At 45.0% G+C, this 15,990-nt stretch overlaps 1 protein-coding gene across 2 annotated transcripts in view; it reads left to right on the top strand.

Annotated features, from left to right (window-relative positions):
- LOC121571968 (protein Jumonji) overlaps positions 1-15,990 on the top strand; it is an 89,483-nt gene that overhangs the window by 56,047 nt on the left and 17,446 nt on the right. The window contains exons 4-6 of one of the 2 annotated variants that reach the window (XM_041883778.2): positions 6,701-6,870; positions 11,601-11,624; positions 13,607-13,786. In XM_041883778.2, coding sequence (XP_041739712.1) covers positions 6,701-6,870; positions 11,601-11,624; positions 13,607-13,786 — 374 coding nt within the window. The remainder of the gene's footprint in view (positions 1-6,700; positions 6,871-11,600; positions 11,625-13,606; positions 13,787-15,990) is intronic. The other variant, XM_041883779.2, reaches the window with a different exon arrangement.

Genomic DNA, 15,990 nt, shown 5'->3' with positions numbered 1-15,990 from the left:
AAAGCCTCTATAAAGATGGCAGCCTTAGGGATATTAATAACCAACTACATACTGTCACACAACAGTCTGAATAAACTCGATCACAATACTGTCTGCAGAGCAGAGGAGTGTGTTATCACACATTGTGATATTGTATACCCTGCCACCCCGCAGTGAACACAGTAGGGGAGATCTGAGATGGAGCAAGGCATTGCCATGCACATGATTTGTTCCAGTTTCTCTATTCTCTACAAGCAGAATGTATTCACTGGAGACAATGGTGCTTATCAAAGGAATAAAACTGCATCATTGCAACAGAAACTAGACAGCAGTGCTGAAGAGAAGTAGTTTGTTCTATCATGATCAGATTTGGACTGGGTGGCATTGCCCATGTTCCAGAACCAATCAGAGAGCCTGTGATGTCATGGATGATGTCTGTGATAACAACAACAGCAACATAGCGTTTCTCTGAGCCTGAATATTGACCTGGCTTAGCATGATTTAAGATGGCCGCCAAGATCAGGGGTTAGAGGTCAGAGGCCAGGGTCAGTCCGGTAAAGCGGTCGACCCACTGAGCTGAAGAGACAAGGTGATGTTGTCCAGCTCCGACTTAATACACAGTTCATCAGCTCACTGCTCTAAGCACAGAGAATGGTCCCAGTACTCTGGTAGTATACTAAAGCGAAGTAGTGGACAACGTAACGTGGTAGTATACTAATGAACAATAGTGGACACAGTAACATGGAAGTACACTAATGAACAATAGAGGACACAGGAACATGGTAGTATACTAATGAACAATAGTGGACACAGTAACATGGAAGTACACTAATGAACAATAGAGGACACAGGAACATGGTAGTATACTAATGAACAATAGAGGACACAGGAACATGGTAGTATACTAATGAATAATAGAGGACACAGTAACATGGAAGTATACTAATGAACAATAGAGGACACAGTAACATGGAAGTATACTAATGAACAATAGAGGACACAGTAACATGGAAGTATACTAATGAACAATAGTGGACACAGTAACATGGAAGTACACTAATGAACAATAGAGGACACAGTAACATGGTAGTATACTAATGAACAATAGAGGACACAGTAACATGGAAGTATACTAATGAACAATAGAGGACACAGTAACATGGAAGTATACTAATGAACAATAGAGGACACAGTAACATGGTAGTATACTAATGAACAATAGAGGACACAGTAACATGGAAGTATACTAATGAACAACAGAGGACACAGTAACATGGTAGTATACTAATGAACAATAGAGGACACAGTAACATGGTAGTATACTAATGAACAATAGTGGACACAGGACTCCTCTTCCCACAGTTCATGCATTATGCAACACGTAGGCTTAGGTTGCTTTAAGGAAATAATTTGCAAAGTGGATTAGGTGTGAAGATCATCGTGTAGGAGTCACTTAAGCCTTGTGTACACATCACACAACCACGTGTACACATCACACATCTGCGTGTACACATCACACAACGCTGGGCCAATACATTTGTTAGACTGTGATGACTCTCATTGGAATGTTCGCCAACACTCCCTGTTTCACATCATAAAAAGAGAAACATGTTCACTGGTGTGTTTTAGTCTTGTTTAAAATGTCGGTCAATGTTTACCCTGTTTCAGTGTTTTTTTATGAAGGTATTTGTTTATAGGTCTAGTATTATGAATGTACTGTATGTGGCCTGTAGCTATATATCACCTTTATTTAGGCCAATGTAGGTTGATCTATTGTGAAGATGACTTTTAACTGCCACATCCATCTCTCTTTAGTTCATGTATATAAAAGGAAGGGAACATTTAAATCGCTGGGTATCTTTTATATTCCCTCTGAGGCCTCAGCATTGAACGGTATCTAACCCTAACCCTTTCATATTCCTGCAGTATTTAGCCTGTATCTGAAATGACTATCAGAGCCATTGTGTCTAGAAAGCTGCCAGACACCTCACCTGAAAGGCAGCACACATCTCAATAGGGGTTGTCTGAATAGAGAGCTCATGTGTTTAATATGGAGCGTCAGAAGTGTCAAAGCCTAACAGGAGTCTAAATCCGTGCTGTGCTTGTGAATAGTCTAAACACCGCCAGGCGGCATGGATCTGCATCAAGCAGGACTATCAAGGTTATTCTGCATCAGCAGGTTCTACACAATGCTATAGTTACAACTATTGCACCTTAAAATATTATAAGGGGTCCTTAGATGAAATTCAAGAGAGTCAGACTTCAATAGTCTTTATATGTTTGTTGTTTGTTTGTCTCTAGTGTTCTTGTCTTTGTGCTTCTCTGACCGATGACCTATTATGGAGTGGGGAAGGGGAGCGACGAGCCCTGCGGGGGTCACAGGGTCACCAGGTCACAGTCTGCTCAATGCAAGGCCATCTCTCCTCCAGGTGCTCAACACTCAGACAGAAAAGCAATAAACACATTAGCCAGAGTGGCTCTCTCCCTGAGTGCGGTTTACACTAACCCTAGCACTAACCTTAGCCCTAACCCTGCTTTAGAATCCCAGTCATTTGAATTGACAGCCATGGTCGTGGTGCTGTTGTTCCAGTGGAATGGTGCTGCTGTGAGGAGAGACTGTGGCTTTAGTTTCACCTGGATACAAAGCCCATGGGGTTTATCAGCTACATACTCTCATGGCTGTGTTGTTAGTGTGATGTTGATCAATACTAGGTAGCCTAGTGGTTGAGAGCACTGGACCAGTAAACGAAAGGTTGCTGGTTTGAATCCCCGAGCCGTCAAGGTGGAAAAATCTGCCGTTCTACTCTTGAGCAATGCAGTTAACCCCAAACATCAACTGCTCCCCGGGATGTCGATTTAAGGCAGCCCTCCCCCTTTCTGATTGGGTTAAATGCGAAAGACACATTTCAGTTGAATGCATTCAGTTGTGCAACTGACTAGGTATCCCCTTTCTCTCTCACTCTCTTCTGCATGTGACTCTGACGGTACAGTCTCTTCTCCAGCTGCTGAGCGCTGCAGTGTCTACTGCTAGAGTTTATTAGGACCATCTGGAGCGGTTTAGAACCTCATTCCTCCCTTCATTTAGCCGGGGGTATGCAAGTAGTGTTTCTGTTCCGGCTCTGGGTAACCCTCTCTGTCTGAGAGCTAACCAATGATACAGAGTGGAGACACATGTAACATCAGAGGAACGGCAGTTTTGAAGAGCGAGGAGGGGGAGTGGGAGGAAGAGGAAGAGCAGGGAGATTAGCCTGGGATGAAGCGAACATCCTGCTGTAATCTCTCCCCTGTATGCATGTGCCTCCACTGCAGGTGCTCTGCTCTCTCTCCCCCTTTCTCCCCCTCACTCTCTCTCCCCCTCTCTCGTGCTCTCTCGCTCTCTCTTAGGTGTGCAGTGCCTAGGCAGCTAGTCTGAGTCAGGATTAGGTGGTGCGTGGTGGTAATGAACAGCCCTGCTGAACTTCAGAACATAGCGTGCCTTTAGACGCCTATAGAAGGAGTCCCGGGTAAATATGACAGCACCTCAACAAGCAGCTCCACGTGACAGTGTTGAAGTTTGTGCGTCAGGGAGACCTTTCTGCAGAGAGTCTCTGGGTTGGAGAGGCTTGGCATCTGTTGGTGTGTCTGCTGTTTTTGTCCATCTGGCATTGTGGGTACTTGGTGCCATGACATTGTGGGTACTTGGTGCCATGACATTTTGGGCATTGTGGGTACTTGGTGCCATGACATTTTGGGCATTGTGGGTACTTGGTGCCATGACATTTTGGGCATTGTGGGTACTTGGTGCCATGACATCCTGACTGTAGATGGTCCCTACTCCGTCCTCCTGGGGAAAGGGTCCAGATTAGTCTTCTGGTTCAGCCACAGTGCTCATAAGGGCTCAGATCTGTCTAGACAGGATGTTAGAGCCATGGCACTTTAAATAGTTTTACTGGCCCATCTTTAACTATAGCAGTTCTCATAATTTTACTGGCCTATCTTTAACTATAGCAGTTCTCAGTTTTACTGGCCCATCTTTAACTATAGCAGTTCTCATAGTTTTACTGGTCCAACTTGTTTCGAACTGACCCTACCTTTAACAACCCTGTCCAGTTAAATGGCTCCTATTTATCTCTGGCTCTATTCCCATGAAAGGAGGAGAATACTATTTCTGAAGGGGTTTATTGAAAGACATGTTTTTATCCTGTTACTGTCTGGGAGGCAGTCGTTAAATACCCCTCGTCCATGTTCTAATTGAGTTGTTGTAGTAATGGTTATACCCTAAGTAAGTTGAAGTGTTGGATCTGCAGTCTGGTAGACATAGTGTTGCTTCTCCCTTATATGAGCTGTAGTGTTGGTTCTGTTGTTGGTTCTGCCCTCAGGGAGACGTAGTGTTGCTTCTCCCTTATATGTGCTGTAGTGTTGGTTCTGTTGTTGGTTCTGCCCTCAGGGAGACGTAGTGTTGCTTCTCCCTTATATGAGCTGTAGTGTTGGTTCTGTTGTTGGTTCTGCCCTCAGGGAGACGTAGTGTTGCTTCTCCCTTATATGTGCTGTAGTGTTGGTTCTGTTGTTGGTTCTGCCCTCAGGGAGACGTAGTGTTGCTTCTCCCTTATATGAGCTGTAGTGTTGGTTCTGTTGTTGGTTCTGCCCTCAGGGAGACGTAGTGTTGCTTCTCCCTTAAATGAGCTGTAGTGTTGGTTCTGTTGTTGGTTCTGCCCTCCAGGAGACGTAGTGTTGGTTCCCCTTTAAGTGAGCTGTAGTGTCAGGGAGCCACTGTAACTAATTCATTCTGCATCTCTAATCTGCACCAGTCTCCATGACGCACAATAGCGCCCACTCCTCACTCTCCTTCTCCTCCCACTCTTCCCTCTCTCCATGCATCCCGAGGCCCTGCCGGCTATAGGGCCGTCAGAGCCAGGCCGTTTAAACAGCTCATGTTTTTACCAGTCTGGCAGTGAAACTGATAGTTCTATCCACAACATAATGACGGGCTGGCGAAACCAGCCCTCTGATGTGACACCTGTCACCGAAAGTCATGTTCAGGTGTGACCTGCAGCAGCCATTGGTCCTTCCAGGGGGAGCGGAAACAGAACCTTTTGTTTTTCTCTTCACTGGCTGATCTAAAGCATGAGAACAGATTGGATATCATACTGATGCACCTGCTCATCAAATACAGAATCCTTCTTGAACAATGGCTTCTCTCAGGACAGATTGTTCCATCACTGAACCCAGTGTGTGTGTGTGTGTGTGTGTGTGTGTGTGTGTGTGTGTATCGATGTAATCTCTTCACAGCTTCTTGTTCAATGTATTTGGTCAGGGTTGGGGATATATAGGCTGTGTATTGCTTTGTGATTCAAGTGCAATTGGAATGCTGTAGGTTCCGGGGGCTTGATGGAAACAAAATGCATTGTGGGTGTTTCAGGGCGTGATTTGCCTTTATTTATTTATTTATTTATTTATTTATTTATTTTAATATATTGAGTAATCACTGTAGGATATCATGAAGCATTCCCCTACATGTAGCGCGATGAGACAATCAGCCGGGTAGTCACAATCTGTCTGGAGCAAGCGTCTGTGGTCTCAATTGATTAGCGATGCTGTCTGTGTCTGTCAACCCGCCTGGCAGGGCTGAAAATCTCCTAACAAGCATCAGATTGAATGGGAGATTATTTCAAACAGCATGGCGGTATACAGCGAGGCAATATGAGCGTGGCGTTGTCTTTTTCTGTTGACTGTGAGACGGGCGTGTATCTGGCATCAAACATCCCTGAGACAAAGAGATGATGAAATGATGGTGAAATGAAATGGCTGCGTGTGTGAGATAAGAGATGAAGAGGTCTGACCAGGTCCATCTCCAGACAAGCTGCTCTTAGTATTCCATCCTGTCAGCCTGCTCCCCCTGTGGAATCAGACGAAAGGATAGACTGAGATGGAGCTGAAAAATAGATCTAAAAAGCAAAAAAGGCCCTGTGCATCTCAGCGAGGGAGATGGAGAGACAGAGGAAAAAAGAGATCTGGCCTTGAAAGTCTGTTGGCAATTTGACGCCTCCTTTGTACTTGTTATCAGTTGTCAGCTGCTGCAGAGGTCTTGGCTTTAATGGAGAACTTAATTACAATTCAGAGAGTCAACATAAATCAGAAGTCTGTTATTATGAGGTGGACGGCTGCTGGCCGGTGCTGCTGGGGGTTATTCTGAAGGAGCATTATATTATTGTTTTAACCTCCCTGGACACTACAGTGTTGATATATGAAAGACAATGAAATCATGTCCAAGGCCCAGACTGACTAAATTAGTCACACTAACAACTGAGACCAGAGATGAGTTAAACCGCTGAACAGAAGGGTATACTACAAAACATGATCAATGCGTTAGCCAGCTAACTTTGATAAACAACCAGAAATAAGTGGATTTTCTGGTTCATTAAGAAAGCTAAACATAGATATTTGTTTTTGGTTGTTGAGCCAATTAGACCATGCCCATTTTCAGGCTTATCTTAAAAAAAGAAAAAAGAAAAGCTATTTCAGAATATTCAGGCAAGTTAGCTGGCTAACTCTTTGATCTTACTTTGTAGTATACCGCTCAGTTTAGATCCATCCAGGGCAAATCGGTCAAAGCCTGGGGCCATGATTTAAAGGCCATTGAGCTAAGCCTGGGCTTCCAAACTAAATAAAATGCACAACAGAGGGTAGTGGGTCTGTTTAAGGATGTATGGGAATAATCCTGTTTTCTCCGGTCTCTTCCCAGGCCCAGACTGCAAGCACAGAGGAAGTTTGCCCAGTCGCAGCCCAACTCTCCCAGCACCACCCCGGTCAAGGTGTCTGATACCGCCCTGCCCGCCCCCTCCGCTCACATCAGAGACATCTCCAGACGGAAACCCAAGACTGAGGACTTCCTCACCTTCCTCTGCCTGAGAGGTACAGTAACCATGAAAGGATAAGAGCGTCTGCTAAATGACTAAAATGTCTAACATCCCACCCTTTCATCTGCACACCCCTTCATCCACCCCTACACACACTCAACCCTTCATCCTCCCGCCTCACTTCCTCACTCAGTCGACCACTCACCCCAGCACCATGCATCTCGTCACCAGGCCAATGCCATGGCCCGATGTCAGGGCTCTGCTTCTTTAACCTCAGTCAGGACTATGGCTTCAGTTCAGCAGCCACACATCTCAAGAAAGGTCCAGGCCTCCCTCCCGGCCTACCTTTGACCTAGATCCAGGCCTAGCTGTGCAGCAGGAATAGTTCAGTCTGAGGTCCAGGTTCATTGACCCGGTTTAAAACTCTGACAAGGCAAACACCCTGACAAGGCAAACACCCTGACAAGGCAAACACCAAACACATTCTGTCCTCACAGGTTACACATTGACCATATCTGCAGGTAACATTTCAACAGTGAATAATGAACATTGTTATCTGCACACAGTCTCAGCTTTGAGCGCCCCCCCCTCCACACACACACACACACACACACACAGACACACATACACACACACATACACACATACACACACACATACACACACACACACACAGACATCCTGGTAGAGCCAGATAATCCTGCTCCTACACCTCAGCACATGAGGGCACAGAGAGGCCCGGGCTGCTCTCTGCCGCCCACAACACAAACATGGCCCAGCTAGGGAAATGAGGGCAGAATTACAGGCACAGGGTTCAGCTGAAATCCCACCTCGTTTCTGTAGTGTTATACAGGACTCAAGAAGTTCACTGTCATGGACAGTTTTCCTTTTACGCTTTATCTTAATTATGAATTGAAACCCAAAAAGAGAAATCGAGAGGCAGAGTGGAATATAACCTCAGATTAGGAACAAATAGTTTTTGGGGATATATTTTAATCAACAACCTTGGCCTTGGCTTTTACTGCCGTCTTCAGTCCCAAAGAGTGTTTAACTCTGAACAGTATCTCCTCCCACCCAGCAGAACCGTCCATGACTCCATCACAAACAGAAATAGCCCTTTAGGAAGACTAATGCCTCGATTTAGATTAATTTGGTATTGCCATTAACCTCTGCTGGCTACATGAAGTAGGTTAAAAAGATCTGCAATCAGCTGGGAACTGAGAGGCCCAGAGGAGAAAAAGGCGGCTCGTGTTTAAAAGCCAATGTCGCTTTAATGTAACAGAACGCTGTTCAGAGCACCGTAATTAGAGATCAGTAAAACTGACAGGGTTGGCTGCCTTATTCTCAGGGGAACAGATCGGTTCTCATAATGTCCCAGTAAATGTCTTCTGTTCAGGGTTTGGACAACTCCTGTGTATGGTTTGGATGCTATGCTAACTCCTGACCAGTGTGTTTTTTTTTCACTGTGCCATGCCTGGTTGACCGCTGTACCCCCTGTCTCTGTGGCAGCCTTATTTATAGCCCCGTTACCCGGCCGAGAGGCAGACTGATTCCTCTGCAGAGCTCATGCTGCCTTAATGGCATTTTCATACACAGGGTTTTGCTCTCTCTTCCTGCACTGTATTGGCCCATGTGGAAGAGGCCAATACATTGAGGTGGCATGCAAGAATGTCAGGGCAGCGCAGAGGTCTGCATATGCATGAGTGTGCATGCATGCACGTGCACGGTCGGTGTCCTGGGGACAGATGGATATAGAACAAAAGGAAGCAGCGTTTTATCTTTCAAAGGTGCTTTTGGCCTTTGATTTCATTCAAAGGGCTTTGTACGTCTGATTCCACTTTGGTGGCCCAGGCTAGCTAGGTGTGTAACAGCCTGTGGTGGCCCAAGAACAGGCAGCTGTGTTGGGGTCCAACACTTACACTGTCGTATACATTTATTTATATTTGCCCCATAGAGCGGACAGGGAGGAGTAGGCAAGCAGTCGGCACACGGTCTATTCTTCTAGCGCTGGACCAGACCAATGGCGTTCCTGGTAGAAAATAGAGATCAAACGGTCATTCTGTTCAAACTGCTCGACTCCTCAAATGTTTATCTTATCTGACAAACATGCCACATTCCCAGCAAGCCCCCTGTCTGACAGCTTTAGAATGATGATAAAGCGCTGGTAATTAAAGCAGGCCATTTCCACTGTGATTTCATGGGGAGAAGTTTTCCTCTTTTGTTCTCTACAGCAGCAGCTTGTAATCACCACTGCTTATTCCTCTGGGACTCGGCATCATAATGAGCTGTTCCTGTCTCCTGGTTTTTAAACGGGAACGATATATTTTTAATCCCTCTTGGGAAACGGCTGGCTGCTCTGATGCAATGTGGAGTAATATGCGACGGACACAAAATGGAGCGAATCACAGTTTAGTGTTTATGTGCTACATGCCTTCTCAAATCCCTTTTTATTACGGCTGTTTATATCCGTGGAGAAAGCCATTTGGAGGCTGTCTCTGAGCTTTGTCTGTAGTCTTGGGTAGAGAGGGTCATTGTTGGTAGTGGCTGTGACGCTATCCCCGATTTCTCCTTATCGCAGCTGAGCCTCCCTCTGCACATACACACACACACACACACACACATGGCTGGGATAATGCCAGATAAAGTAGTATATGAATAACCCCCACTAACATGCTCATCCAGTGTTACATAACAGGTACTTCTATATGCGTGTGTGCCATGGTTGGCTGAACATTGAATGGGTCTGGGTCTAGGTCTGAGGCTGCTGCTGCGGCCGTGGTTGTGCTACGAAGGGAAGGCTGATTAAATTTAGCCAGCGACTCCCAGAGCTGACTGGAGCCGAGGGCAGCATGGGTTAATGGATTTGCAGACATTCAGGAATGTAAATTGGAGGAGATATAATCCCCAATCCTCTCGGATTCACTCCGCTGCATCGGCCTGTAAAACAATGTTATTGAAAAAGCCCCAGTCCGCGCTCTTTCATTCCCTCCCCTCCACCTATCTTGTTCCTGATGGTGAAGTATGAGGGGTTGGAGAGAGGGCAGAGCGTCTGACATGGTCTCTCCACACACTGTCTCTGTCTATGATGGGGGATTCTGCCAGGGATTGGCCCTCTGCTTCCGTTGGAACAGCTTGAGAAGAGGAAGCGCATACTCTAAACTCTTTGGGGTCAGATTGGAACTGCTTTTCTGACCAGCTCTAGAGATTCCTGAGGGTCTGTAGCCTATACGTGACGGCCATGAGAAGTGCTCATTTTCGGTAACATGGATGTTAATCAGATGATTATAAATGTGTGTTATTTTTTCTCAGTTAAAGCCCTTGATTGGCCGTTTAAACTCATTGTTTTTTTATTTTAAGTCAACCATTTTGGTTGTAATTACGCCTGTCTAGTAAAATATTCCAATCATAATAGACAGTTTCAGCCTTAATTATGATTTGCCTGTGGTTCTGAGGCACATGAAAAGGCCCATAATTGAGGAAAGGGAGGAGGGAGGGGAACAGGCCAGGAGCAGGGAGGAGGGAGGCCTGGGTTATATTTCTCTGTGTCTGGGAGCTGACAGACAGAGTCTCTGCGCCAGAGAGGCTGTTAAGCCCAGCACCACCCTTCTCGCCTCTGTCTGAGAACCAGCCTCTGAAGATATAGCCTAGCCATAGACCAGACGCCAGTGACCAGAGGAGCCAGCCCAACAGGCTTCTTCTTTCCCTCCCTCTGACTGGAGGCTACAAAAAAATGGGAGCAACAGGCTTATTTTGGGCCCCTGGAAAAGGTTACAGGACATTGTCCAGTCTCATTCTCCCCTCTCTTTCTCACTCCACCCCTCCAACCCCTCGTCCCCCTTCAACCCCCTGGGCCTGCTAGCCATTTGGCCCTGTGACCCCAGAGAAGGCAGTAATTGCAGCCATGTTGTTAATGAAGCAGGTCATTTGGAGCTGATTGGGAGTTTGTTGTTTAAAGAGCTAGAGAGCTGGCACAGATGTGCTATGTATCACACTCCCCTTCAGTCAGTCAGTCAATCAATCAATCAAATGTATTTATAAAGCTCTTTTTATATCAGCAGATGTCACAAATTGCTTATACAGAACCTAGCTAGCCCAGTCCTCTACAGGTCTTAGCCAGACTGAACCCAGCACATCAAACCTAGTCCAGACGTGGCTTCTACTCACGTTACACATTGTACTCTTCTCCTAAACCTTATACAATGACCCCTAACCCTAATAACAATGGACTGGCATATCTGCTCTCTCTACATGCAGGGCTAGTCAAAGTGTCATTAAAGTATCGCGTTTGGCCATGCTGCCGTTTTAGTCCTGTTGTGACAAAGCTGTGTTGTATTGTGGGTACTGACTGTGTTGTGTAGGCCTACTAACTGTATTCTGATGTGCATGTGAGTCAGAAGGCTCCGATTTCACTGTAATTCATTACTGCATTGAAAGTAACCCTAACCCCATTGGTTTCAGTATGAAAAATGTATGCACTCACTAACTGTAAGTCTCTCTGGATAAGAGCGTCTGCTAAATGACTAAAATTTAAAAATTTAAAATGTTCCCCTATTTTCAAGTAACCCTAACCCCATTGGCTCCCATGTTGTCTGTCCTACAGCAGGATGCTTAATTCAAAATGAGTAGCCAGTTAATGATGCTTAGCTTAAAGCACACTTTGCTGCACCATACTACAACCAGTTCCTATAATGATATTGATTGTATAGATTTGCATCCATTTTAATTTGATTATGAAGTTTTGGTTTGATGTCTGACTAATTCTAGCTTCACCACATCTAATTTCAGGTTACTCCTCGTGGCCAAATGAAGGTTAGTTAAATTTATGCATTTTTAAAGTACTTATGAAATAGACAGTAAATGTTAATAATACAAAAGCATGTATATCCCACTCTGTCATTAGGAATGAGCATTTATATATTAATAATACTCTCTAACATAAGATGAAAATGAAATGTAATACAATGTAATGATTCACAACACAAACTTAATTCAAACATCTTAATTTAGGCCTAATCAAAGCTCATTTGACATCATTACAATGCTTTAAACCAATAAACCACAACATCATTACACTAGATAACAATGGTGACTGAGGTGATGCAAACATACCATCTCTTTCTTTTCCCTCTGGTGTCTTTAATGGCCACAGGAGGTCAGACCCTGCGTAACTCAATATTAGGAAGGTGTTCCTAATGGGTGTGCATTACAAGGATCACAGATAAGGACATATACACTGAGTGTACCAAACATTAGAAACACCTTCCTAATATTGAGTTGCACCACCTTTTGCCCTCAGAACAAAGCTTCCCACAGTTGTCAAGTTGGCTGTCCTTTGGGTGGTGGACCATTCTTGATACACATGGGAAACTGTTGAATGTGAAAAACCCAGCAGCGTTGCAGTTCTTGACACAAACCGGTGCACCTGGCACCTACTACCATACCCCGATCAAAGGCACTTACATTTTTTGTCTTGCCCATTCATCCTCTGAATGGCACATATACACAATCCATGTCTCAATGCTTAAAAATAATTTTTAAACCTGTCTCCTCCCCTTCATCTACACTGATTATGAAGTGGATTTAACAAGTGTAAGGGAGCATAGAGTTCACCTGGATTCACCTGGTCAGTCTGTCATGGAAAGAACAGGTGTTCTTAATGTTTTGTATACACTGTGTACATTATCAATACTATTAGTATTCCACACACTATGGACCTTCTATTCCAGTGTAAATCATCCATATCAACATACCTGCACCAATAACACACTTGTATTTATACTATTATCTAGTGTGTGTTCCCAGTGCCCCAGCCCTCGGCCATGTTGTGTTCTTTTTAATTTAAATGTTTTTGTCATTTAGCAGACGCTCTTATCCAGAGCGACTTACATGAGCAATTAGGGTTAAGTGCCTTGCTCAAGGGCACATCGACAGATTTTTCACCTAGTCGGCTCGGGGATTAGAACCAGCGACCTTTTGGTTACTGGCACAACGCTCTTAACCGCTAAGCTACCTGCCGCCCTAAAATCCAGGGTTTACATTTTAGTCATTTAGCAGACGCTCTTATCCAGAGCAACTTACAGTTAGTGGATGCAGACGTGTGTGTGTGTGTGTGTGTATATATATATATCTATATTATTATTATTATTATTATTATTATTATTATTTTTATTTATTTTTCTTCTTTAAAAAAAAAAATATGTCATACTGGCCCCCTGTGGGAAGTGAACCCACATCCCTTCCCGGCCAAATCCTCCCCTACCTTGGACGACGCTGGACCAATTGTGCGCCGCCCATGGGTCTCCGGGTCGCGGCCGGCTGCGATAGAGCCTGGACTCGAACCAGAATCTCTAGTGGCACAGCCACTCGGGAGTGGCGCCACTACATCACGTTATGTAACGTGATGTAGCTATGTAGGCAGGCAAGCAGGCAAATACATGCAGATGTATAGCTGGCTAGTGAGAGCACAGTTATACTGGTCCATCCATAGTGCACCGGTCGCACTCCTTTATCATTTATGAGAGACACTGGAACATGCTGCAGACAATGGGAATTGTTCCGCACATTAACACACAGGGAGAGAGGGAGAGGAGGAGAGGAAGGAAAGGGAGTGACTGAGGAAGAAAGCTTTTATGACATTTTCTGGGGTGCTGTGATTTTACAGTACTGGTGTTTGCCAGCACACAATCTATCAGACGGCTGCAGTAGTTCTCTCCTCACATGATAACTGCTCGGTAGGTTCACGTTGGTTTTAACACTCTCTCTCTCTCTCTCTCTCTCTCTCTCTCCCCCAGGTTCGTCAGCGTTGCCCAGTAACATGGCGTACTTTGGGAGCTCTCAGGATGAAGATGAGCTGGATGATGATGAAGAGGAGTACGAGGACGTGAAGCCAGACATCAGCGTGGCGTCTACTTCCTGTCAGTCCACGCCCAGGAAGGGCAAACCCCCAGGGAAACACGCCGTCAATGGCCACGGTACGACAACTTCGTCTTACCTACAGTGGGGGAAAAAAGTATTTAGTCAGCCACCAATTGTGCAAGTTCTCCCACTTAAAAAGATGAGAGAGGCCTGTAATTTTCATCATAGGTACACGTCAACTATGACAGACAAAATGAGGAAAAAAAATCCAGAAAATCACATTGTAGGATTTTTTTATGAATTTATTTGCAAATTATGGTGGAAAATAAGTATTTGGTCAATAACAAAAGTTTCTCAATACTTTGTTATATACCCTTTGTTGGCAATGACACAGGTCAAACGTTTTCTGTAAGTCTTCACAAGGTTTTCACACATCATTGTCATGCTGAAAGACCCAGCCACGTTTCATCTTCAATGCCCTTGCTGATGGAAGGAGGTTTTCACTCAAAATCTCACGATACATGGCCCCATTCATTCTTTCCTTTACACGGATCAGTCGTTCTGGTCCCTTTGCAGAAAAACAGCCCCAAAGCATGATGTTTCCACCCCCATGCTTCACAGTAGGTATGGTGTTCTTTGGATGCAACTCAGCATTCTTTGTCCTCCAAACACGACGAGTTGAGTTTTTACCAAAAAGTTATATTTTGGTTTCATCTGACCATATGACATTCTCCCCAATCCTCTTCTGGATCATCCAAATGCACTCTAGCAAACTTCAGACGGGCCTGGACATGTACTGGCTTAAGCAGGGGGACACGTCTGGCACTGCAGGATTTGAGTCCCTGGCGGTGTAGTGTGTTACTGATGGTAGGCTTTGTTACTTTGGTCCCAGCTCTCTGCAGGTCATTCACTAGGTCCCCCGTGTGGTTCTGGGATTTTTGCTCACCGTTCTTGTGATCATTTTGACCCCACGGGGTGAGATCTTGCGTGGAGCCCCAGATCGAGGGAGATTATCAGTGGTCTTGTATGTCTTCCATTTCCTAATAATTGCTCCCACAGTTGATTTCTTCAAACCAAGCTGCTTACCTATTGCAGATTCAGTCTTCCCAGCCTGGTGCAGGTCTACAATTTTGTTTCTGGTGTCCTTTGACAGCTCTTTGGTCTTGGCCATAGTGGAGTTTGGAGAGTGACTGTTTGAGGTTGTGGACAGGTGTCTTTTATACTGATAACAAGTTCAAACAGGTGCCATTAATACAGGTAACGAGTGGAGGACAGAGGAGCCTCTTAAAGAAGAAGTTACAAGTCTGTGAGAGCCAGAAATCTTGCTTGTTTGTAGGTGACCAAATACTTATTTTCCACCATCATTTGCAAATAAATTCATTAAAAATCCTACAATGTGATTTTCTGGAGAAAAAAAATCTCATTTTGTCTGTCATAGTTGACATGTACCTATGATGAAAATTACAGGCCTCTCATCTTTTTAAGTGGGAGAACTTGCACAATTGGTGGCTGACTAAATACTTTTTTCCCCCACTGTACCTAACCTTAACCCCAACAGTAAGAAACTGTTCTCTCTCATAGTGCCAACTCCCTTCATTTCCATAGAGCTCTGTACATACAGCACAGTACCACACCTTAGACAGTTCATACACACTGACCAATCACAACAGATATTTAACACTGACCAATCACGGTTGAGGGCCGAAGTGGAACGGGTGGAATGGTTCCAATGGACCTAATGCGCACAAGAGACCCACATGGTTAGAGCTGTCTGCAGCCGAGCATGGCTGAGTGAGTGAGTGAGTGAGTGAGTGAGTGAGTCCAATTAACACTAGGAGTGAACAGAGGTAACAAGGTGTTTATGCATTCAGCTCACAGCTAGCCGGGGAGGAGGCCAACAGGGATGGAAAACAAGGAGAACACAGCCCCGCCGCTTACACACACACACTTTACCATAGTAGCGTGGCAATGGCCATATTTACCAAAGTAGCCTGTCCTATGGCAGCGCACTTGCTCTCCCTCAGTACAGTGTTAGGCCTGGACTGTAAGTACCTTTAGAAGCCTGTCTCCCAGTACAGTATTAGACCTGGCCAGTACAGTAAACTATAAGGCCGTGTGTCAGATGTGACACTTTAAAATGCAGCGTGGGCAGGACTCCAGTAGTTTATATTAGCTGCAGGGCACAGAGAGAGAGAGAAAAACCACAGAGCTCTGCTTTCATTACCCTGCACCTCACTAACCCCAGCCATGTTTACATTTCTAAATTAAACACCTTTTATTGAGTTCAGTTCCCCGGTAGCTTTTCAAAACGCCAGCCTTT

The sequence above is a fragment of the Coregonus clupeaformis genome, chromosome 8 (genome assembly GCF_020615455.1).
Source record: "Coregonus clupeaformis isolate EN_2021a chromosome 8, ASM2061545v1, whole genome shotgun sequence".
Classification (NCBI taxonomy): domain Eukaryota; kingdom Metazoa; phylum Chordata; class Actinopteri; order Salmoniformes; family Salmonidae; genus Coregonus; species Coregonus clupeaformis.
This window is presented reverse-complemented; position numbering and strand designations above follow the sequence as displayed.